This window comes from Taudactylus pleione, unplaced genomic scaffold, assembly GCF_031769625.1.
Source record: "Taudactylus pleione unplaced genomic scaffold, aTauple2 ptg000518l, whole genome shotgun sequence".
Classification (NCBI taxonomy): Eukaryota; Metazoa; Chordata; class Amphibia; order Anura; family Myobatrachidae; genus Taudactylus; species Taudactylus pleione.
Genome location: NW_028284920.1, coordinates 1972074 through 1996101, shown reverse-complemented (window position 1 = coordinate 1996101; position 24028 = coordinate 1972074). Strand labels below are relative to the sequence as shown.

The following is a 24028-nucleotide window of genomic DNA, read 5'->3' as shown; positions in this document are numbered from 1 at the left end:
TTTCTAACACAAGTCTGTTTTTCTGCACTCAGCTAAGACGTGAAAAAATTGACCTAGAAAACACCTTGGAACAAGAGCAAGAAGCGCTAGTTAATCGTTTGTGGAAGAGGATGGACAAACTTGAAGCTGAGAAGAGGTTCGTCTCCATTGGGCCTTATGCACTGAGGTTCTCTTGTAGTTACTAAAGGCGTGACCAAGGATATTGTCTCTGCAAACCCTGTTTGTGATGGAAAATGCTGTCAAGCTCTCCTAGTTCTGTATATTTGGTTTTATAAGGGTGGGAGGGGGGGGATCATTAAACTGCTACCTGATCTCTGTCTGATAGGACTTCTGCAGCCTTGAGCGGAGTTCACCCATAAAATGCTCTCACTAGTGATGAGGACTTATCAGTCTCAATCCCCAATAAGAATATAAAACAGTTTTAATCATTATTGTTTTGCAAGAGACACAAGTTTGTGGAGGAATGAGTGGGCCTTCGATGCTGACCTATTGCCACTCATGGAGAGCTCAGCTCGAGGCTATAGCTGTCAGCAGGCAGCAGATGGCGCTATTACCCAGTCAGCTGGCAGATTCAAGTCGCTTTCTTCAGAACCATATCAAATTCTAAAACCTATTTAAATATATAATATACATACATACAACAAATCCTATGTTTTTATTAGTTGATTAATTTGATTAGATCTGGCATTTTTTATTTTTAATTATTTGGATTGAATTGTTCTAGACTTGTACAACTTTATTGGTGAGGACAAGAGCCAAAAACCATCCCCATCCCAAGCCCGCTTATATCTTGCAGTTAGCCCAGATGGCAGAAAATTATTTGACATATTTTCAATCACTCCACGTTCTCATTTAATTTAGTGTCTAGCAGTGTCACTCATCTTTATTCACAATAATACTGTAATGTACTAACCAAATTAAATCTAATGTCATAAGGGCGATATTCAATTGTTTTCGCGGTCCGGAACTCCCGTCTAAAGTGACGGGAGATCGTGGGCCGCTATTCAATTGCTCCTGCTTTTCACGCTGATCGCGCCCAAAGTGGTCGGGTTTAGCCCTGTAAATTGGCTACCCCCGACCAAAGTGCTGGGCGCGATCGCAAAAAGTGCTGTTTGGGTGCCCAAACAGGTCACTTTTCGCCCATTTCAGTTCATACCCCCCTGGGGTTGCGAGCTGAAATGGAGCGCTGGCAGCTGATTGCGCCCGACAGGAGCAACAATTGAATAGCTCGGTCGGGCGCGAAGGGGGCCGGAAACAATTGCACTCCGCCCTAAATGTCTAAAACACAATTGGCAATTATGGTTCTGTTCTTGTGATGTAATCACCACTTTGAGCATTACATATGTGAATTATTATTATTTTTTTTCCGGTAATGGCTTTTTAATGATTGTATCAATACAAGTGCAGGAGTAAATTGTGGTCTCCTTTTTAAGAATGCTCGCCTCATCCTAGCTTGTTGTTTGTAGGATCTTACAGGAGAAATTAGACCAGCCTGTGTCTGCACCACCGTCTCCGCGAGACATATCAATGGAAATAGACTCCCCAGAAAACATGATGAGACACATACGCTTCCTAAAGAATGAAGTAGAAAGGCTAAAGAAACAGCTAAGAGCTGCACAACTACAGCGTAAGTACATTACTACTCCTGCATGGGCAGCCATACTGTATATTCTTGTGTTCCTCCACTGCCTCTCTCTGCATTTTATATTGTGTCTCACTAGATGATGTATATATCCCGTCCCTTGTTAAGGGTCTCACGGAACTGTCTGCAGACATTTTATCAGTGATTGTGCTAATTAAGGAAAAGTGTCCTAAATGTATAATTGTGTGGGTGAGACTAGATATACCACTGCAATTGTGGGTTACAGACACACAAAAGACAGCAGCGCTAACGCCCATTTAAAAATGTACTTTGTCTAGAACTAATTTCCTTGTCCTTGAAAGGAAAGCACTTCTCACTTGGCTTTATGGATTTCATTTACATAAACCGCTGTAACCCAGGGAAACGCATCATATTCAACTTTTTGATATTTAGAAAAAAGTAAAGGTGTAGTTGTACCAATGTTCATAAAACTGTACTTGCTTTCTTGTTTTTGAATGATTTGCCATTATAAAGCCCCAAGGTCGCTCAACACCGCTGAGTGTCATATGCCTGGGAGCACCTGCCCGGCAGCTGAGCGTGCCTGCAAGTCATTTAAAATGTTCTTTGTAGATTTTTTCATCCACTTTAACATACAACCTATATAAACCTGTGATGAGTAATCTAATGCACGTCAATGGCTGAACGTGCTTCCTTCCAACCAAGCCCTAAAATTACTTAATCATCACTTATCCCAAGCTATCGTCACATTTTGTTTAAACACCCTTCTTGCCAATAGATATTTTCAAAAACTTAGAATACCAAGCTCCAATATTCTATTCAGGATTCCAGAGACTAAACTCTACCCCCCATGGCCGAATTCACTGTGGGTGCCAATGTCTACCCAGTAATCTAATACACTAATTTAATCATACACTTAATTTAATGCTACCATGTCTAAAAATGAATGCTTACATCGTCAATGACGTTATTTCCTGCAGAGGAAAGCGGGGAGATGACATGGTACAGAACACATTACACTCCCCCCATCTCCTATGATTACATGAGCTGTGTGACCCTCCCGGCACTCTGTAGGGGAGCTTACATCACATTCAGCTTTCTTTCAAGAATAAGTCAAAGTGAATCTATATAGATTGAGCTACAGCCGAAGGTCTCGCCCGGGTGGCTTGTTTCTTGAAAGTCGTATAAATAGATATGTGATGTTGTTTGCTACTGATTTTGTCCCTTAGGGAGCTTTTTTTCCACAAATTTATGTAAAAACTGCCATTTCTTATGAATTTAAATTAATTTCTTATGAATTCTGAATTGATGCCATGTACTAATAGGACAATGTAGGAGATTTCACAGAAATCTCTGGCAAAGTGCTAATTAGCACTGCAGATCGCAGTCCCCATTATTAATGGGGAATATAGTCTGACCCCCCCCCCCCCCTATGTACCAAACTGAGTTTGGCACCATTAGTTTATACCATCTTTAAATGGTATAAACCACTTTAAGCCTATGAAGGCTAAGGCTGGGTACACACTACGACGATTTCGGCCCGATATGTAGTTTCAGGCCCAATCGAAAACTGCACATCGGCCGGACTGTCCAGTGTGTACGGACTGTCTGCGCGCTCCCTCTGTCACATGCGATATTGTCCGGTCGTCCGTGCTGCACGGCCAACTGCATGATATCGCATGCGGTTCTGTTGCAGGTAATTAAGGACAAAACGAGGGATTGATCTGTCATTCATTACATCGCTCAATGTGTACCCGCTGTTTGATAAGTCGGCCAGTCGAGCCAACATATCATTTTGTAGTGTTCACTCTAGCTCCAGCGGCAGGCAGGGCGCCGGAGCTAGAGAGGGCAACCACGTGCGTCCGTAAAGGGGCGTGGGCATGTAAAGGGGGCGTGTCTATAAGACGTGTCCCCTTTTCGTCATGCTTGGGGGCGTGCCCGGCACTTACGGACATGCCTGCAGCCCCCAAGCGCTGCAGAAAGGGAGAATAGATGCCGGGCGCATGCGCCCGGCGTCTATTCTCCGGCGGTGACCGGGTCACCGCACATTTTTCCACCCGCGGGACACTGCGTCCCGCGGGTGAAGACTGCACCCGCAGGCTGTGAGGGCAGGGCGCTTTTTGCCCCCCTCCTGGTGGGCAGGGTGCTTTTTGCCCTCCAGAAGGAGGGCAGGGCGCCGCGCCCCGCCAAAACAGCCTAGCGGGAACGCTAATTTTGGTATACATCACTAAGTGTGTAGACAAGCAGTCTCGATCTCTTTCTCACAGCCTCTGGGTGTCTGCAAAATGCCGGGGATTTAACTCCCTGGGACAGCGGTTACCCTAACCACTGTCCTTGCGAGTTTCCCATAGCGGAGATATATGTTCATTAAAAGATGCAAATATCCTCCACGAAAAGGAACCTTTAATAATCGTGGTAGTTTTGCGATTGTTAGTACATAGGCCCCTTAGTAACATTACTTCCCTATCCATTAGTAATCTGCTCTTTGTTATAGTTTTATTTCATAAATCTCCCTTTCTGTGAGGAACACACATACCGCCTGTTCTGTTTGATATCAGTTAATGCTGTAATAAATCATGTGTGCTAAAGCAATCCGACCCACGTGTTCCTGGACTAATCGGGCTTGGCGAATGCCTCAAAGTAAGCAAGGACACAGCTTGGATGAAATGTCATGGGTAATCGTCTGTTTTCATGGTATTTCCAGTAGATAACAAAGGTTACCCTGTTTTGTAATTATCAAATTGAGCAATCCACAGGGTTTTCTCTCTGGGCATCTGATGTCCTCATTCATAAAGCAGTGGAGGAAGAGTGGGACATGTACGTTAGCCAGTTTATTCCTAGAATGGCTCCATTACTGGAAGTATTGCTGAGAGTTAGGGAAGGAGTAAATCATTGCGGGATGGAGTGAGCTTGTTCACATAACTTATTCCAGTGGTAGGCAGCATGTAGCTGCAGCATGCTGGAACTTGTGGTTCTACCCCTGCTTAAGTCTGGCCTATTTTATTTGGTGTTATATTATGAGATAATCATAGGTTTCTAATGCTAAACTATAGTAGTAAGAAGAATAATAATAATGTAGATACTGTAATGTAACAGGTACATGTTCTTTAGTATTCACTCTAGGTCCGGCGGCAGGCAGGGTGCCGGACCTAGTGCAAAGAAGCTTGGGCAATGAAAAGGGGCTGTCTTTATGACATTCTTGGGAAGTGCCCGGCACTTAAGGACATGCCAGGCAGCCCCCAAGCGCCGCGATCACTGTGAATGGATGCCAGGTACATGAGCCCGGCATCCACCGGTGGTGACCACTGCTTTGCCGTTTCCCCACTTGTGGGACACTGCGGCCCGTGGGTGGAGGACAGAACCCGCAAGCTGTTTCAGCGGGACGCCGCGCTGGAGGGCAGGGTGCTTTCTGCCCTTCAGAAATAGGGCAGATCGCGGCGCCCCTCTGAAACAGCCTAGCAGGAACGCTATTCTTAATATTGAAAGTTTATTTTGACTTCTCATTTCTTGAGCATAATCTCTATATATCCATATATATTCATGTGCTTCATCCCTGTTCCCCAGAGGGTTGTGTTATCAGAGGACTGTGATCTGTGACCGTGGTTTTACTTTTTCTTAGATAAAAATGTAACCAGGTATTATTATTACCAGTTATTTATATATAGTGCACACATATTCTGCATCGTTTTACAGAGAATATCTAGCCATTCACATCTGTCCCTGTCCCAGTGGAGCTTACAATCTATATTCTCTATCACAGTGTTGGCTAACCTTGACACTCCAGCTGTTATGGAACTACATAACCCAGCATGCACTGCTACAGTTTTGCTATTAGGGCTTTCTAAAACTGTGGCAGGGCATGCTGGGATATATAGTTCCACAACAGCTGGAGTGTCAAGGTTAGCCAACACTGCTCTATCACATGCTCACGCACGCGCACGCGCGCGCACACACACACACACACACACACACACACACACACACACACACACGGAGGAAGCCCACACAAGCACAGGGAGAATACACAAACTCCACACAGTTACAGCCACAGTGGGAATTATTATATTATTCAAGATCACCTGTGCTACAAGCTAAGGTAACAACTCTCTCCTACACGGCTTCCACCTTTCTCTGGTAACTACTAGTTTTCTGATATTTGCAAGCATGGAATATGATTGTATGAGCTGCCGGACACACGCAATGCGGAATTATTCTGCAACCTAGCATCTGAGCTTTGCCTTTCTCCAAACTATTCACCATCTAGTCACTTGTCCAAAATGTCTGTGTTCTGGACAATTTGATCACGTTTAGGTACTTATCAGAAAATACTTACACTTATTTATGCAATAGCATTGTAGATGTAACTTCATTCTTGTTTTAGACACTGAGAAAATGGCCCAGTATTTGGAGGAGGAACGTCACATGAGGGAAGAGAACTTGCGGCTTCAGAGGAAACTACAGCGAGAAATGGAGAGGCGAGAAGCGCTGTGCAGGCAGCTGTCAGAAAGCGAGTCCAGCTTAGAGATGGACGATGAGAGGTGGGATTTGTTTTTCTGACCTGAGTTGTTTTTTTATGTTTTAACTGTACCTCAAAGGAGTAGAAAAAAAAAAAAAACTATTTAAAAAATCAAATACCCCAGGACTATGATGCTCGGAGTGTAGATGTCAGCATTATACCGGTCTGCTCAGCTCCAAGTCCTGTAGTAGACATGGCTTCCTCACATGATCTCTTCTGCAGATAATGATAGGATGCACAGCTGAGCTGTTATATTTTGGGCCTGATTCCGAGTTTCAGGTAAAGCAGCCACAGCGCTGCGCACACTGACGTGACCCAATTTGGCGCACATACGCATCTGTCAATACATGGAGATCGGCTGAAGCTCTACCTGCAGCTAAGTGGGTGAAACATTGCGATGAGGAGGCGTTTGTGCTTTGTATAAGTTTGGCATGGGTGTCTAGACTGAATTGTGACCTATTCAAAGGTAAGCGTACAGCGTGATCCAGTTTCAGATGGATTTCTTCTTGCACGCTGGGTAGGGCTGGTGTAAATCCGCGATAATGGCTGCTCTCAAATGCGGATGTGTAGAAGCAGCGGATTCTGAAAGAAAGCGGAAATCAGCAGCTGTTTTGCAGCACGCAATGTGGCCATCGATGCGGCTACTTTGCCTGCGACTCTTAATCGGAGCCTGTGGGCTAAATGTAACAGAGTGCGAGCCAGCGCCGCTGCAGGAATACAGCATGGTTTTGTCCTTAACATACTTGCTGTTTTAAAAAAAAAATGGGAATACTCTGATGTATTCCCGCAGCAGTGCCAACTCTTATATTTAGCTCTTTATGTCTAATATTTATTTTTAAACCCCTTAATTAACATTGTCTCTAAGAATAGAAATATTCTACATTACCGAATAACTGTTTTGGTTTTGCTCACAGGTATTTTAATGAGATGTCTGCGCAAGGATTACGACCACGCACTGTGTCCAGCCCAATCCCCTACACACCGTCCCCAAGTTCCAGCCGACCTATATCCCCTGGTAAATTCTCACTTGTGTATTTTATATTATGACATAATAGATCAGCAGGTATAGCTTATTTAGGGTTTAGTAAGGCGCTTTACAATGTATCTTGGAATAAATGAGTTCAGAAACTGCAAATTCTTGGATTTGACTTAGGCTGTAATGGGTTAAGGTTTGACTGTAGGACAGAAGACAGCGTTGCAGTAAATAGTGATAACCAGTGGAGTGCACTGTATCAGGGATAATGTATTTTGTGGTGAGATTACTTGTGCTCCTCAAGGGAATGGTTTGTCTTATGTAGATGATGCAAAGATTTGTGACAGGGTTGATACCCCAATAGTTGTGGTGAGGACCGGTACAGTGATGTAATTCAAGAATGCATGGGAGACACATTTTTAAGATTTATATTGAGTGATTGTGCTCAGATTACAACTTCAAAGCTTAACCACTTCCATTTTCTTCTTCGGGATCCACAGGGATACCATGGGGTAATGTGGTTGGAGAGATCCAGGCTCCAAACAGTTAAAGCTTTCAGCTCCCAGGATGCCTCTGGTCCTCCTCCATATATACCCGCCCCCAGCCACAGGCCTTCAATTCGTTTGGTGCGGCAGGATTCAGATGCACCTTTGTAACTGGACTGCTCAAGCAGTCCTAAGCTTTATTTTATTTTCTATGTTTTTTTGGGTTAGCAGTACTGAGTGTCTGAATTAAGACACATGTACTGCGACTCTACCTCCGCCGGGCCGCAACACCAGTAACAGGGCTGGTGTTTTCGGCGGGTCACAGCAGAGCTTGCTAGCAGCGTTGCTGGGCCCGGACTGCAACTGGACGCACGGAGATGTCATGTGAGGAGATTCCACGCTTACAGGGAATCGTGCGCAGCAATCCTTCCGGCGCTGGACATGCACCGGAAGCCGCTGCAGTCAGGGCCCAGAGTGTCCGCGTCCTCTCTAGACCACCGGGTCCCTATCGTCTGAAACCGGGGATCGTCAGCAGACCCTTCTGCTGCCATGAGGCCAGCGTATCTGGCCGGTTGATGCAGCTTAGGGGAGGTAGGTGCTCCCCCAGAAACTCTCCCCAGATGCAGAGCCATCAAAGGTTTTTGCGCATCTGGGTCGCTCCTTATACCCTCATGTATATGAGACGCTATCAGTGCACTGAAGTGATTTGGTCTCAGGATGTTTTGGGTCAGTCATCCTGTATTCCTCTCCCCCTGGGTCAAGTATATGGTGCTCTATATCCTACCAAGCTTCGAGTTTGAGTAGTTAATTGAGAGTCTAATGCAACTTATTTACATATGCATAGTATATGACTGTTTGCTAGCTGCTGTGTTGATTCTGCCTTTTATTTCTGACCGTCAGTTATTACTATCACTGTGTTTCTTCTCATCCCTCTGGTTCAGGTGGATGGGGGTTTTTCTGTGTACTTCACATTTACTAATAATTCTGAAGGCTGTCACATTGCATTGCATTGTTAGCTTTATTGTTGACTATGTCACAAAGTAAAGGAAAACAAGAGGTTGAGCCCCTGTGCTGGTTTCATATAAATCCTGTTGGCAGGTTTGTCCCCTCAGGACTTTATACAGGATGTTTGATGTGCTGTCTGTTATAAAGAACTATATCACCAGTCCAGTCTACCAGTCCCTGTACAGGAGCCATCTTGGATTCCTCCTTGTCTCAGGTGATGACGCAGCTAGTGGATTATTTGGCTGCTCCCACACTGCCTCCTTTAATGGGATACTCAGTTTGCTATGTTTGTTCCCCCTATACATTCTTACTGGATGGATGTTTATACCCACTCAAGTCAGAGTATGGCTCAGTTGGCTTTTGCGTATCTCTTTCCTCCGATTTCCATCCTCATAAGGATCCTCAAGAAAATCAAGCAGGGAGACGGAACAGTAATGCTAGTGGCTTCTGCTTGGCATACACATCATTGGTTCACCGCCATATGGAATCTATCCATAGATATTCCATTTTTTCTTTCTTTATGGCCGGATCTAGGTCCCCTGCCTGCATCCGGACTTACCTAGTCTGTCCTTGACTGGGTAGCTCTTAGTTTCCATCTTAAGAGCCAAAGTTGGATACCATCTACCCCAAGACCTGCATTGCTAATAGCTGTTTTTTTCAGCTCTGTAATTTAAATGATGCTTAGGGCACGAAAGCTTTCCTCTGCCCGCATTTGTTAGTTTGGCATTCTGTTGGGTGTTCCCACGAGAAAGTATGACCCTAAGATATCAGGGTTTCCAGGGTACTTATGTTTTTCTAGGCTGGGTTGGACTTTGGTCTGCGTATAGCCATCCTGCCATTTGTATTATATGGTTTTCATAAATGAGGATGGCCAGCTAACAAACAGACCCTGGCTCGATGGTTACGTATGACTATCTCTCAGGTGTACACACAGGCTGATCTCCCTGTCCCAAACACAGTGACAGCACATTCTACTCGGTCTGTAGGGCCATCGTGGGCATTTAGTTGTGGTGCTCTGCAAGGCTGCCACGTGGTCTTCTGTCCACACTTTTCTTAGGTTCTACACCTTTGATACTTTTGCCTCTCATCTGGCTGCATTGGGTATATTTCTTTCGGTCACGGATTCCCTCATCTTGTGTGTGAGTTTTTGGTGTAGTATTGTTCTTCCTTCTCCTCATTCCTTCTCCTGCTTTGAGGCTTGTTTACAAAACTGAAGGCCTGTGGCTGGGGGCGGGATATATATGGAGGGTGACGCAAAGCTACCTGGGAGCTGAAAGCTTTAACTGTTTGGTGTCTGGATCTCTCCAACCACATTACCCCATGGTATCCACGTGGACCTCAAAGAAAAAGTTATAAATGGTAAGTCTACCATAACTTTTATTTTCTCCAGTCACTTAAAGTGATTCTACAGGAAACATTTTGGGTTATTTGAGTGCTAGCTCATATCTATCTGGTGAAGCACTAGAATTAAAAGTGCTTGTCTGGGACTACCCATGGAACTGTATTGCTTTTACTTAGTTATTGAAGCTAAATGTAATGCAAAACACTGACCAGAAGGGGCAGCATTATTCCATAAAATGAAAGTAGTCCAGAGCTGCGGACACTGGTGTTGAGCATACAGCAACAGGGTATTTCCAAGGTGCCTGTGGCCTGTTCTCTCCTATATAAAATCTGGAGCTGGATAAATAGCACTGATGCTGATAAATGTTTTACACATACAATGATGAATGTTACAACCTGAGCTGCTCTCTCTGGACACAAATCTAACCAAATGTAAATGTCACTGCTATATGTCATGAGCCTGTTTTTGTGTTTCAGGCTTGTCCTATGCAAGTCATACTGTGGGGTTCACACCTCCGACCTCCCTCACTAGAGCCGGAATGTCCTACTTCAACTCTCCAGGTTTACACGTGCAGCACATGGGTTCCTCCCACGGTATTACAGTGAGTATCATTGGGACAGAAAAGTAATGCTGCGCTCTCCCTGGAGTTACATACTGATATTTCATATGTAGTTCAGAAATAGTGCAAAAAATATTGACAATTGGTGCGCAATAAAATTAGAGGTGCAACAAGAGGTGATGATACAATAGAGTCACCACCCACTACTCAAAGAGCATGCAAATATAATTGATTGTATATCACCTGGTAGCGCTCCCTCAATAACAAGCACACATAGGTGAGAGATGAATTCAAATAATAATCACCATAGAGATAAAGGCTCCACTTGATAATGGGTCATCCAGCTATAACCATATGGAAGGTCTTGCAATCTTTAATGGCATCTATAATGGAATTTTATATACTCCCTCTTCTATATGGTGATCACAGCAACCAAGGTATAGGAGGATACAGGTTTTGGTTCATCTTCTAGCAGTTCCACAATACAGTAACATTTCTCCTGCTAGGCATTCATGGGTCACACACTTAAATAGCCCCCTTTCCTTCCAATGTGTCCCCCCCCCTCTCCCAGGATGTGGCACAGCAAGGGTGCTGGAGGCAGCAGGGGAGATCAGGATGCCTTGTTGTAGCAGGGGAGGAGCAGCCACTCCTTGCAGGTTAATGATGTGTCGGACGCACCTTGATTATTATTTGTATTCATCTCTCAGCTATGTGTACTTGTTATTGGGGGAGCGCTATAAGGTGATATACATAATTTATATTTGCATATTTAATTCAGATACATAGAAGTCTGCCAGGAGTGTAAGAACAGGAGCTATCCTACAATGTATCATGCACGTGAAAGCTGAGCTCTTATATCATAATCTTCACATCGCTTCTCTTTATAACCTGGAATAAAAATTAGGTTACAGCCTACATTTAGTTAAATAATAAATATATATTTTGGCGTATGGTGCAGTTGGGTCAAACTCAAGTCCACCTTTTTCTTTTGTTTTTATTTTCTCTTATTTGTAAACCTATCTAAGCATATAACAGCCCAAATATCTTATTTAATTACTTATATCGCTTTGAAATGACATTTACCTTGGCCCTACTGAACGTGGATCATCACTCGAAGCACATTTTGATTACTTTTAACCAAGGGATTCTATGTGACCGCTAGAGATGAGTGGTTCGGTTTTGGCTCGGATCTTCCTGACAAGGTCAGAACGAGGCCAAACGTCATCTTTCACGAACAAACATGATTTGCCTCGTTCTGAGATCTGAATTTGGCGGGAAGATCCGAGCCAAAACCGAACCACTCATCTCTAGTTAAGTCACATTTCAACCATTTGTTTGGATGGCATGTTCAGCGGTTACATTCTGCATCTGTGTAACATGGGGTGTTCATTCATACAACATTTTTTGTGTATGTGCTTGGTTTAAGGTAACGTATAAACCCAGAATGTAACTGTGTAGTCCTAGCACTGATGAGACTGCTATTGTGGCCAGCAGCATAATAGGCCCAGGACCCAGACGACATTGCCTTTTGGCGCCTTTCAACATAACCTCATTTGTATTTTTCCTGGCAGCATTTAGATAGAACAGCTTCTGAAGGAACCCAGTAATGTTTGTGTAGTGCATATAACTGAATGAGATGGGTAAACATTGTTTAACGGATGGAACAAACCTTGGTGAGTGGGTGTGACTTTTATTTTATTAACTTGAGCTGATTTATAATTACACAGAAAAAAACCCCAGAAATCTATAGCAAAATGGCACTGAAAAATGGAACACTGAGAAATCTTAATTGTGTTAATAATAAGTGTTTCCACACAGCTGTTCATGGTTGCAAGCTAAAAGAAAACACAAAAAACAGTGAACAGCAGCGCTGTGTAACACATAAAACCTAAATCAATAATAAATATACAAAATTAGATAAAAATAAGATTGTGCCAGAAATAGGAATTAAAAAGAAATCATAAAAATGTGACTGAAGTGTACAAAATATGCAAATATAATATGAAACAGACATCATTGGCCAATGTAACAAATATAAATACACACACTAAATGTCTAAAAACACATGACATCAAAAAAGCCAATAAACACACTGACAAAATAATGATTAGTAATATATGTCTAGATCAGCACATTAACCTTATATAGCAGCTGTGGTTTCAGATGCTAAATATATGGGCAGAGATGGTTATAATATCATGCATGTGAGCATGGAACCTAAAATCTGTTTAAAGTTCCGCAAGGAAAAGTATAGTGACTTTCAGAAAATGTCTTATCCGGGTAGGTTATATAACGAATTTAAACAGCAATTCCCAGACTGAATCCTGCTGAACACTGATGACAACTGTCCAGAAATACAATTGGGGAATTAGGATAGTTTTCCACTAACAGTTTCAGTGCAGGTTTTGTGAAATTAATGTCTCACAGTGAGTGCAATATGTATAATATGTCCTCACTCACCAACGCACCTCACGCTCCATCTGTCTCATGACCAAATCTGCGGTCCATACCTCATAAGCGAGACAACGTGGCAGTCTGCAGGCTCCTTCCGTCTCGTGGCAAAAGAACATGCACTTTTCTGTGCTAGTTCACGTTTGGTGACGCACTATTGCTCAGCCACCGGATGGCGTCATCTGCGCTGCCGTCTGCACTAATTTGCGGCGATGGACTGGCAAATTGTAGTGTTCTGTATATCAAGCGAGGAGCAATTCCCACACGGTGCTGTGGCAGATGACGCAATGGGCCGACTGTTAGATGGCGTCTGCCTACAGTGTCTCGCAGCAGCGTGCTGGCAGATAGAGGTGTCTCTGTGGGTCAGGCTCTGTCCAGCCCTCCTCCACGCAGTCACTCGAACGGCAGACTTCAACCCGTCCACTGTGTGCGCCCTTGTAGAGCTATGTGTCGCTGGACCAGGACTTGTAGTGGTGATCAACAAAAGACACTAGTATGAATCCGACGTGTTTTTTCCCAATTGGGATTTCCTCAGAGGGCTGTGTCTAGATAGAGGTCTGTTTATCCTTGATATACCAGGTCCAATTTACAAGGCACCTGTATATGGTCACTCAATATCTAATCCTTTGAAATTCTTACTGGCATGGTAATGGTTACTAATTGTAAAGATCAATGTTCCTCTTTTGTTAAGAGATTTGCAGCACTGCAGATACAGCTACAAGAAATTTAAAACCATAAATAGCAGATCAATTAGTAACAAAAAAGACAATGTATCAAACCGTTTTAGAACATGCATAAAATATAAGAATATATAATTAAAAATGAGCAAAAAGTTAATTAGATGGAAACATCAGAAAGGCTTATTTAATAAATCTAAGGATTCGATGTGGGGATTTTATCATACTTTAATCAGGTACCCCAAATTATTTGATTTATCAACTATAGTTACAATATGATAAACAAAAAGGATTATTTTGTCCTAGAACATCCTTACACTTTATACATCACAATAAAGATAATAAAGAATGATGATAATAGTGATGATAACAATTTCATCCCAAAATTGTTTACTCATTTTTTTGTATTTTTATTTTGCTAAACCAATAGTGAGAATCCAACTTCAGGACATAAAGAGTTTCTGTCCCAATGTGATCTAATTCAATGCTAAACAATTAATGAACCCATGGATCTAACGTGTGGGCATAAACATGCACATACATACACATCTACAGAGTCAGCTGCATATGCATAGACAGCTTGCCTGCGGTAAGATCTGCAGAGCAAGTGCCTATCCCATTGCAACCAACCTGCCGCTGCTCGTGTGTCATATATGTACATCCATGTTAACCCTGTGAGAAATGACCCTATGCAAAATGAATGAGGACAACCTAAATCGGCCTCAAGATAGGCATATTATGACCTTAATTAAACAGTTTTGACAAAGCACGTGAGGTCATTGTCATTACAGAACTTCATTGAGGTCCTCAGTCTCATTAAGACGTTCAGGGAAGAAACTGTTGAACTCATGTATCCAATAAACCTCACGTGTGCAGAGTCGTTTAAACTTGTCCCCCCCCCCTCTACAAGTATGCCTTATGTATGCTATACCAGTAATGGTAAGACCTTCTACCTTGCTATTGTGGCATAACGCAAAGTGTTTGGAGACACTATGCGTCATGACCTTATTTAAGATATTTCTCCTGTGTTCTCCAAATCTTAATTTAAGATTCCTTGTCGTCCTTCCTATATATGGAAGATTACAGCTACATTGTAGCAAATATGACATACTCTATTTTACCGTTCATAAACTCCTTGATCTTGTAGATCTTTTTTGAAAAATTTAACCCAATTTCTTCGGTCTTTTTGGCATAAGAACACATCAAGCATCTTGTACTCCCACATTTGTAGAAGCTTGGTGGAATACTTGGAATCCAGGACAAATTTGTCTGTTCAACTGTCTGTGCAATTGGTCTAAAGAAACTTGGGGCTAAGATACTTTTTAAATTGCGATTTTTCTTAAAGATAATGAGGGGCTCAGTAAGAATTTCAAAGGATTAGATATTGAGTGACCATATACAGATGCCTTGTAAATTGGACCTGTTATATCAAGGGTAAACAGACCTCTATCTAGACACACCGCTCTGAGGAAATCCCAATTGGGAAGAAACGCGTCAGTTATTCAAACTAGTGTCTTTTGTTGATCATCACTGCAAGTCCTGCGACACATAGCTCTACAAGGGCGCACACAGTGGACGGGTTGAAGTCTGCCGTTCGAGTGACTGCGTGGAGGAGGGCTGGACAGAGCCTGACCCACAGAGACACCTCTATCTGCCAGCACGCTGCTGCGAGACACTGTAGGCAGACGCCATCTAACAGTCGGTCCATTGCGTCATCTGCCACAGCACCGTGTGGGAATTGATCCTCGCTCGATATACAGAACACTGCAATTTGCCAGTCCATCGCCGCAAATTAGTGCAGACCGCAGCGCAGAAGACGCCATCCGGCGGCTGAGCAATAGTGCGTCACCAACCACAAACTAGCACAGAAAAGTGCATGTTCTTTTGCCACGAGACGGAAGGAGCCTGCAGACTGCCATGTTGTCTCTCTTATGAGGTATGGACCGCAGATTTGGTCATGAGACAGATGGCGCGTGAGGTGCGTTAGTGAGTGAGGACATATTATACAAATTGCACTCACTGTGAGACATTAATTTCACAAAACCTGCCCGGATAAGACATTTTCTGAAAGTCACTATACTTTTCCTTGCGGAACTTTAAACAGATTTTAGGTTCCATGCTCACATGCATGATATTATAACCATCTCTGCCCATATATTTAGCATCTGAAACCACAGCTGCTATATAAGGTTAATGTGCTGATCTAGACATGTATTACTAATCATTATTTTGTCAGTGTGTTTACTGGCTTTTTTGATGTTATGTGTTTTTAGACATTTAGGGCAAAATGTAAGAAGGTGAGAGTTTAGAAAAGTGAGAGTTTTTGACACTTTTTAAACTTTGCTAATGTAATAGAGTCCAAAAACAAAGTAACAGAGTGAACTTGCATGTTTTTTTAGACTTAAAGAACTCTCACGATTTAAAATCTCATTCAGATATTTTCCCATTTTGAAGATAAAACTCAACCAATGTGAGAGGTTACTGCTAAACTCTCACATTTTCTAAACTCTCACCCTATTACATTTGGCCCTTAGTGTGTGTATTTATATTTGTTACATTGGCCAATGATGTCTGTTTCATATTATTAAATTTGCATATTTTGTACATTTCAGTCATATCTTGATTTATTTTTAATTATTTCTGGCACAATCTTATTTTATTTAATTTTGTATATTTATTATTGATTTAGGTTTTAGGTGTTACACAGCGCTGCTGTTCACTGTTTTTTGAGCTGGTTTATGTTTGTTCATAGACCCATAACCCCCTTCCCTCAGGTTGTAAATTGACTTATATATATATTTTTGCTTTGTTTTCTGTTAGAGACCCTCCCCGCGAAGGAGCAACAGCCCCGACAAGTTTAAGCGCCCCACTCCTCCTCCATCACCGAACACCCAGACGCCAGTGCAGCCACCGCCCCCTCCGCCTCCGCCAGCACAACCTGCAGTCCAGTCAACTGTGTCTCAGTCCGCCACTTCCCACAATTCAGTGCATCCTTCCTCTCAGCCCTAGTGCATGTCCTCTGCAGGCTCTGCGTCTTGAGTTGGACTCATAACATGGAACAGTTTACTCAAAGCCAAAGGCTTACCTGTCATATTCGGAATTGACTTTATTTGCACTGAGGTTACATAGGCTTCACTGTCTAATTGTGTTGTAAATGTTTGTCTCCGAATACAGCCAGAGTTGTGGGTATTACAGCGTTAACGTCATCACACGATTTCCCACTTCATGTTTACGGAAGCCACATGTACGTTAATGCCCTGGCTGGGACATTTGCTGCTCTGTAATGAGCGGGACAACCTTACTAAATACTATTATCATGCTGCTCAAATGCTCTTTCTTTTAGGCTTACATAATAAAAGGGATACTTAATTTTTTTCCTTTTTTTTTTTTTTCCGTGGAGTGTGCATAAGCGTTCTAAAGCATGATGGATTGAACTTTGTTAGTTTTTAATAGTATCCCATAAATAAATCACTACATAATCTTAACTTCAGCCACTGGTGAATGCACATCGCATAAGCCCATCTGCGTTATACAGTAGACACATGCAATGGGAACCAGTAACTTAGTTTTGTCTAATAACTGAGCAGTAATCTGATGTAACCGCATGTTGTATTGCAGAAAACAGCGTATGAAAGCAGAATGTTAAATGTAGAAATCATGTGCTAGTAAGGACGTCTTTCGGCTTTACGGAGGTCGGTTGAAGTTATTCAGTGCCTGTAACTCACATATATTTTGTAGCTAGCTATACATAAACCCAACATGTGTTCTGTGTCCATATGTGCATAGACCATAACTGATGCAAAGTCACAAAACCAAATTCACATCTATTAATGATATGGTAGTGAAATGTGGAAATCCTTGTTTAAATATGTGGAATGTATTGTAAATGGATCTTAAGATTTAATTGTATCCGTTTTAGATAAATCTAGTTAGCGCTCCGCAAAATCTATTTCTATGACTTACAGTATTTAGACATTTTTTTTTTTAAGAAGGTGTATGTAATTGGCTTCACAAGCCATGTAAAATATACACTTTTTCTTGTTTTGTTTGTTTTATTTTTGCAAAGTATTTTAAAAATCCACATTAAAATCAAACAAAAAATATCCATGTGATTTGAATATAAAATTTTAGCAATTTACTGGCAGCACAGAATTTTTTTGTATTGCTTACTAGAAGCAGGACAGATTACAGAGAGAAGTAGCACTGCTTTGGCACTAATGATTGCTTGATTAGAATTCTGTAAACCGGTACAATGTATAAAGAAATTATTTTCTGAGTTAATTTTTTTTTTTTTTCATTTAGCACAAATAAAATGTTTGGTTTCACTTTGCCGTGGAACGGTGCGTGTTTTCTTGTTTGCTCCTCTAATTATTGCCGGAATGATAACCCAGTGTTCTCAATCATGTTCTGCAGCAGGTTACCCTCACTTTTTTGGGGGAACACTGGGCTACAGTAAGGATCATTTTATACAGAGTTTGTCCCTTCTTTATTAAATCTTTTCAGAGTGTGTACCAAATATGTTTCTGGGTGCTTGGGCCTTCCGTAGCTCTCATCAGTGGAAGCTTTGTTGCAGAGATGCATACAACCTACAATGCACTGTGGTCTTCGGGTTCAAGTCAGAGTTCAGAATGGGGATGAGCCCTCTTTTTTTTTTTTTTGCTATATGTAAGCATAAAGCTAGTTTTAGAAGTGTAATCTGAATGGGGGCCAATCCTTTAATATGGCATTCCAGTTTGAACTGCAATTGGGGCTGCACTTGAAGCCTCTTCAGTTAGAGACTAATGCTGCGTCTTGGTCCTATACAATGGCAGGTTTTTGTTCTTAAAAATCTCTGGCGCTGGGAGGATACAAACCTAAAACAAGCGTCTATGCCACAGAACTGTAACTAAGCATTACCTTACTTGCCAATGCATGTATCTGGGAGGAGCCACAAGGATGCCACAGATAAAGTAGAACTGGCAACCTCAGAATAATAGCCAGATGGTTGTAACAGGAATAACCCAAACAGGTTTAAAAATTAATAATTGATTTTTAAATGGCATTTTTATTATACATTACTGTTCTGCCCTGGAGAAATGTGTTAATATAATAAAATACGTTTTCATTATAACAGTCAGTATGCAGCTAAGTTTAAATTTATTTAAGAAAATGATACAGCATCATAAAATAATATATAAGCTTAAAATCACATAGACCAAACCATAAAATGAAATAAAACCTAAGAATAAGATAAAATATTTCTCACTGATGGGTAAAACTGGACGCGTTTCACAGCTTCTGGCCGTTTCCTCAAGCCGTAAAATAGATTCACTCTTTTACTGCTTGAGGTAGCGACTAAGAGCGCTGTGAAACGCCCCGTTTTGCCCATCGGTGAGAAATATTTTATCTTTTTCTTATGTTTTATTTAATGTTATTTTTTGGTACATTTGATCTTATGCCTATGTTATTTTTTTGGTGCTGTATGATTTTCTATAAATATTGTACTTAGCTGCATAGTGACCAACTGTTATAGGTAAAAATGTTTTTATTATATTAACATGTTGCCGGTTTATATCCTGACAGGAGAAGCCCGACGGGGGACTTAAGATAGGCGTTGAAACACAGACGCCTATCTTATTCCCGACCCTGGAACACCGAAGGACACCAGCCCGAACGAGGTAAGTCCGGGATGTCCTTAGCATTAGGTTTAGGGTGCGGGAAGGGAGGGTTAGGTTTAGGTACCCCCAGGGGGGGGACTTAGGGTTAGGCACCATCCCGGGAGTGTTAGGGTTAGGCACCCCTAAGGGAGGGTTAGGGAAGGAAGAGGGGTGGGTTAGGGTACTTATCAGCCGGCGTTGCGACTTCGTGCTGTCGGCCTTCTCCTGTCAGTATTTGAACCGCCGGTATTTTTGGTATTCCATACGCAACCCCCTGAATCTTATTGTTCATAAAGGACATGTTTGTTAAGTGTTGCAGCAATGAACCTTTGGGATCTGAACTTTGTTTTAATTTTGTTGCGATATTTTACTTTATCATGAAACTTTAATATGTTGTCATGGGTCATTTTCTTTTAAGAAGATTGGACAAAAAATGCGGGTGTTATTTATATCCAATCACATATGCAACAGCGTTTCATGTGTTATAACAAGCAAATTAGCTTCATATATGTTTGGATGCGTGTCGAATTACAGACCTCATCCTGCCATAGCATTTTCCTAAGAAGCGAACAGATTAGGAGCAAATGATCACATAACACACAACATGGTTACACTGTTGTCACATGATTAGATTACATTCTACAAATTCTTTAAATTCTACCTTTTAATACTAACATCCCTAAATGTTGTACAATTCAGACATTACTTGAATTTACATTACCAGTGAAAAGTTTTAATCACCCACATTTTTGCCTGTTTTTTTTTTTTTGTGTAAATTTAAAGACTTTAAGACTAGTTTGTAACCTGAAGTGGTACAAAGATGATTGGTAAACTAATCTTATGTCTATCACCGGTTTTATTTATTTATTACTACATGTGTGTTTATTTTCTTTCAATTTGATTAATACACAATTTCATCTTAAGATTGAATATTAATTGATGTGACCAGCTGAAAACTTTCTTTCTTTCCTCGCTCTCTGCATTTGTGCATCTAACGTTATTGGCTTTGTATTCCTAGTTTACAGTATATCCGAGGCATTACCTATTGCACAGGTTCCCAAACACCGCTTTTACAGTCCAGGTTTTATGCATATCCATGTTTGAGCCCAGATGGTTAAATCCAATTGACTGAGGGTATCAATTGTCACCTGCATGGATATGCTTAAAACCTGTACTGTAATGGCGGAGTTTGGGAACCGTTGAGGTCTTATTGAATTGGTCAATAGATGGTATCTGGCGTCAGATCCTCAGAAAATGTAAACAGGTCTCTAAAGTAGAGATGAGCGGGTTCGGATTAGTTCGGATTTTCCCACCAATTTCGGATTTTTCCCACCAAAAATTGGGTCTCAGAAAGGCAAATCGTCATCTTTCATGGACAAACATCATCATTCCTGGACTTTTGTCCTTAGAACACACTACAGTATTTGTCCTGGTGCTGAATTTGAATTCATGACCAGACATTGCTCCAATAATGTGAATGTATAGTCACTCATTTGTCTTTATTCTGTTAAACTACAACACCCATGATTCTTTTCTAGCGGAAAGGGAAGAGGTTGGCTTTTTACACGGAAATAATTAAGTCTACAAGTATAGTCAGTTCAGCAGTGGGGCAATAGGTTGAAATACACTGCAGTTATCCCACATGTAATCATCTGCATAGGGGCTATATACAGTGACATCGCTAGGGGTGTGCAGACTGCACCGGGTGACACTAAAGTAGCAGAGCCGCTCTGCTATTTTGGTGTGGCAAAGCAGCGGCGATAGATGTGCGAGTCATCGACACTACCGGAGAGGCTGGGGGCTGCCAAGCAGCTTCCAGAGCGCTGGGCAAGCCCCCAACGTTGAGAATGGGGGGTGTGACGCACGGTCAAGCCCCCAAAAGTTCAAACAAGGGGGCGTGGCTTCACAAATATGAGGCCACCAAAAAGCACTCCTTTTATGTGGTACTTGCAATTCGGAGTGTTTGAATTAACCTCCATTTACAAATCTCGTACAGGTTGAGTCTCCCATATCCAAATATTCCAAAATACGGATTTTTTTTTTAGCATGACTGAGATAATGGAAACTTTGCTTTTTGATGGTTAAATGTACACAAACTTTGTTTAAGGCACAAAATTATTAAAAATATTGTATAAAATTACCTTCAGGCTCTGTCTATAAGGTGAATATAAAACATAAATAAATTTCATGTATGTACATGAACTTTGAGCCACAAAATTTGTGAAAATATGGTATAAAATGACCTGCAGGCTGTGTGTATAAGGTGTATATGAAACATAAATGCTTTCTGTGTATAGATTTGGGTCACATTCCCAAGATAATCTCTGGTATGCACATATTTCAAAATACGGAATATGCCGATATCCAAAACACCCCTGTTCCCAAGCATTTTGGATGTGGGAGACTCAACCTGTAAAAGTTTCTCACTTAGGGGTCTATGTACTAAGCCTTAGAGGGTGTTAGAGATAAAGTACTAACTAATTAGCTTTTGTCACTTAACAGGCTGTGTTTGAAAAATGACAGGACCTGATTGGTTGGTACTTTATCTCCATTTTCTCTCTCCAAGGCTTAGTACATAGACCCCATAGTAAGAATGTTATTTTTCATTTCAAGTTTCTACTTGAGAATTTTTTTTTCTTTTCTTCTTGCAAACTTCATGGATTTAATTAAATTCTATGTGGGGAACCATCTGCTTTTGTGTGGAAAGTGTAAGCGCAGCTAGCAATTGATGCAATCGCCAAAGCACAAGTGGAACACTCAGGTTGTTAAACAGGATTATATAAAGTAGTTGGCAGCCACTTACTAAGCCAATGTGTCCTAGCACTTAAAGCTAGTGTGACCCAGCTAACAGACATGCAAGCCAAGATGCAGTACTTTAGTTAAGAGCCAATTTCAGCCATTTGTTTGCTTTTAATTATTGGAGGATACACAGAAAAATCTCACCACAGTCTGCTGTAAACCAGTAAAAAACAAAATGTGAATAAGTTTTGGTTATACACATTTGCAAATATACTCAGTGGCTACTTTTATAAGGTACCATTATAGTACTAGATTCCCTATGCCGCAGAATGGTGTGAATTCTGTGTCATGGGTCCAATAAGGTGCTGGAAACCTTTTCTTAGAGGTTCTGTGTCCTGTTGACATGATGACCTCCCTCAGTTGCTGCAGATTTGTCTGCTGCACATTCATGCTGAGAAGCTCCTGTTCCTCTCACATTTGCTCTATTGGTTTGAAATCTGGTGACTGTGGGGAAGACCCAGTTCTGCAGCTCGTGTTGCCCATTTTGTCGGCCTGTTATGGTAGGTAGATTCTGTTTGCACTTCCCGTAGGCTGCCAATAGGATCTGCCTTCTGTAGCTGACACGTGGAAGCTGCTGGGACCCGTTCTGGTGTCTTCAACGCATAATTAAATCTGCTCCTGTGAAGCCATTGGAATGCTCTAAAATCATCATGTTTGAGGAACCAGCTTGAGATAACATGTCCTTGGTGTGTATTCTTGCTGGAAGTAGCTATTAGATGGGTAGTCTATGGCTATAAAAGGATGGTCAGGGTCAGTAATAATACTCAGGTAGTCTGTGGCATTTATCGATGCTCAATTAGTATAAATGAGCCTGTGGTGTGCCAAGAAAACGTTCCCCACACCATAAATTGCACAAGGCAGGATGGATTTATAGTCTGCGGGCAGGTGAGGCGGAGCCTTTCCTGTCATACTTTGGTATACTCCACAGTGGTTTTTTTTCTAAACTAATATCTTTTGTGTTCTAATCATTTTTATAGTCAAAACTCTGGAGTAAAAAGTGTATGGTAGGTGAGGCACTGCCTCCTCTGTCTACCTTTTCCGCACATCCCTGATCAAATCACAGCAAATTTCCAGCACTCTATACTGTATACTGCTGCACTTTTGTAAAATGCCCACATGTACCATCGGGTTCATATATATATATCTATAAATCTGGCTCTGATACTAGCCAGGGCCTCCCCAGCCATTTACCTCTCCGCACGTCTCTTAATACTACTGTATACCCTGCAACATAACCAGTAATAAATTCACTGTACTTGGTCTTCCCACTTCATTTATGCAGTAATCTGTTAAAATTAGCCTTCCTGGCAATCATTTCAACACAGGTGACTGCAATCATAATTTAATGAGAATTCCTGGGTCAGAGCATTTTGAACTTGGTGAAAGGGGTCATATTGGAGGGTCTGCTACTGTCTGTGTGTCACAGCAGGAATCGTCAGACCATGTGATGTTTTCCCAATCGTAAGCTGCATACACAGGTAAAGATTTTCTGTCCAACCATCCAACTAGTTGATTGGTTGGAATGAAAATCTGGCAAGGTATGAAAGCAAATGACAATCAGCAATTTGCTCCCAAACGCCGGAAAATGGACAAAAACTGTTGTTTGAACAATTTGTTTAGATCAAACATTTAACAAACTTGTCTGACCATTTTCATCTGTTTCCTGGCATTTAGGAGCAAATTGCTGATCATCAGTTACTCCCATACGTTACCATAGTTGGATGGTTGGACAGAAAATCTTTACGTGTGTATGCAGCTAATCACTGTCCAGTTTTGGTGAGCCTGTTCCCATTGTAGCCTCAGTTTGCTGTTCTGAGCTCACAGGAATGACATCCACCAGTGTGGCTGGCTTCTGCTGTAGCTCATCCATATCAAGGATCAACGATAATGTTGAAATGCACAATTTGAGTTAGGGTCCCCTTCTAGTATGGCCATTCTCTGACTTCTTATTTAAAATGCATTTTCATCCACAAAACTGCCACTCG

The 24028-nt window shown here is 41.7% G+C and overlaps 1 protein-coding gene across 2 annotated transcripts in view; it reads left to right on the top strand.

Moving 5' to 3' along the window:
• The window catches only part of CCDC6 (coiled-coil domain containing 6), an 81688-nt gene extending 63755 nt beyond the window's left edge, over positions 1–17933 (top strand). For both annotated transcript variants that reach the window (XM_088450384.1, XM_088450385.1), the window contains exons 4-9: positions 33–136; positions 1467–1627; positions 5982–6138; positions 7031–7131; positions 10398–10522; positions 16429–17933. In XM_088450384.1, coding sequence (XP_088306510.1) covers positions 33–136; positions 1467–1627; positions 5982–6138; positions 7031–7131; positions 10398–10522; positions 16429–16617 — 837 coding nt within the window. In that variant the 3' untranslated portion in view covers positions 16618–17933. The remainder of the gene's footprint in view (positions 1–32; positions 137–1466; positions 1628–5981; positions 6139–7030; positions 7132–10397; positions 10523–16428) is intronic.
• Positions 17934–24028: the final 6095 nt, after the last annotated feature.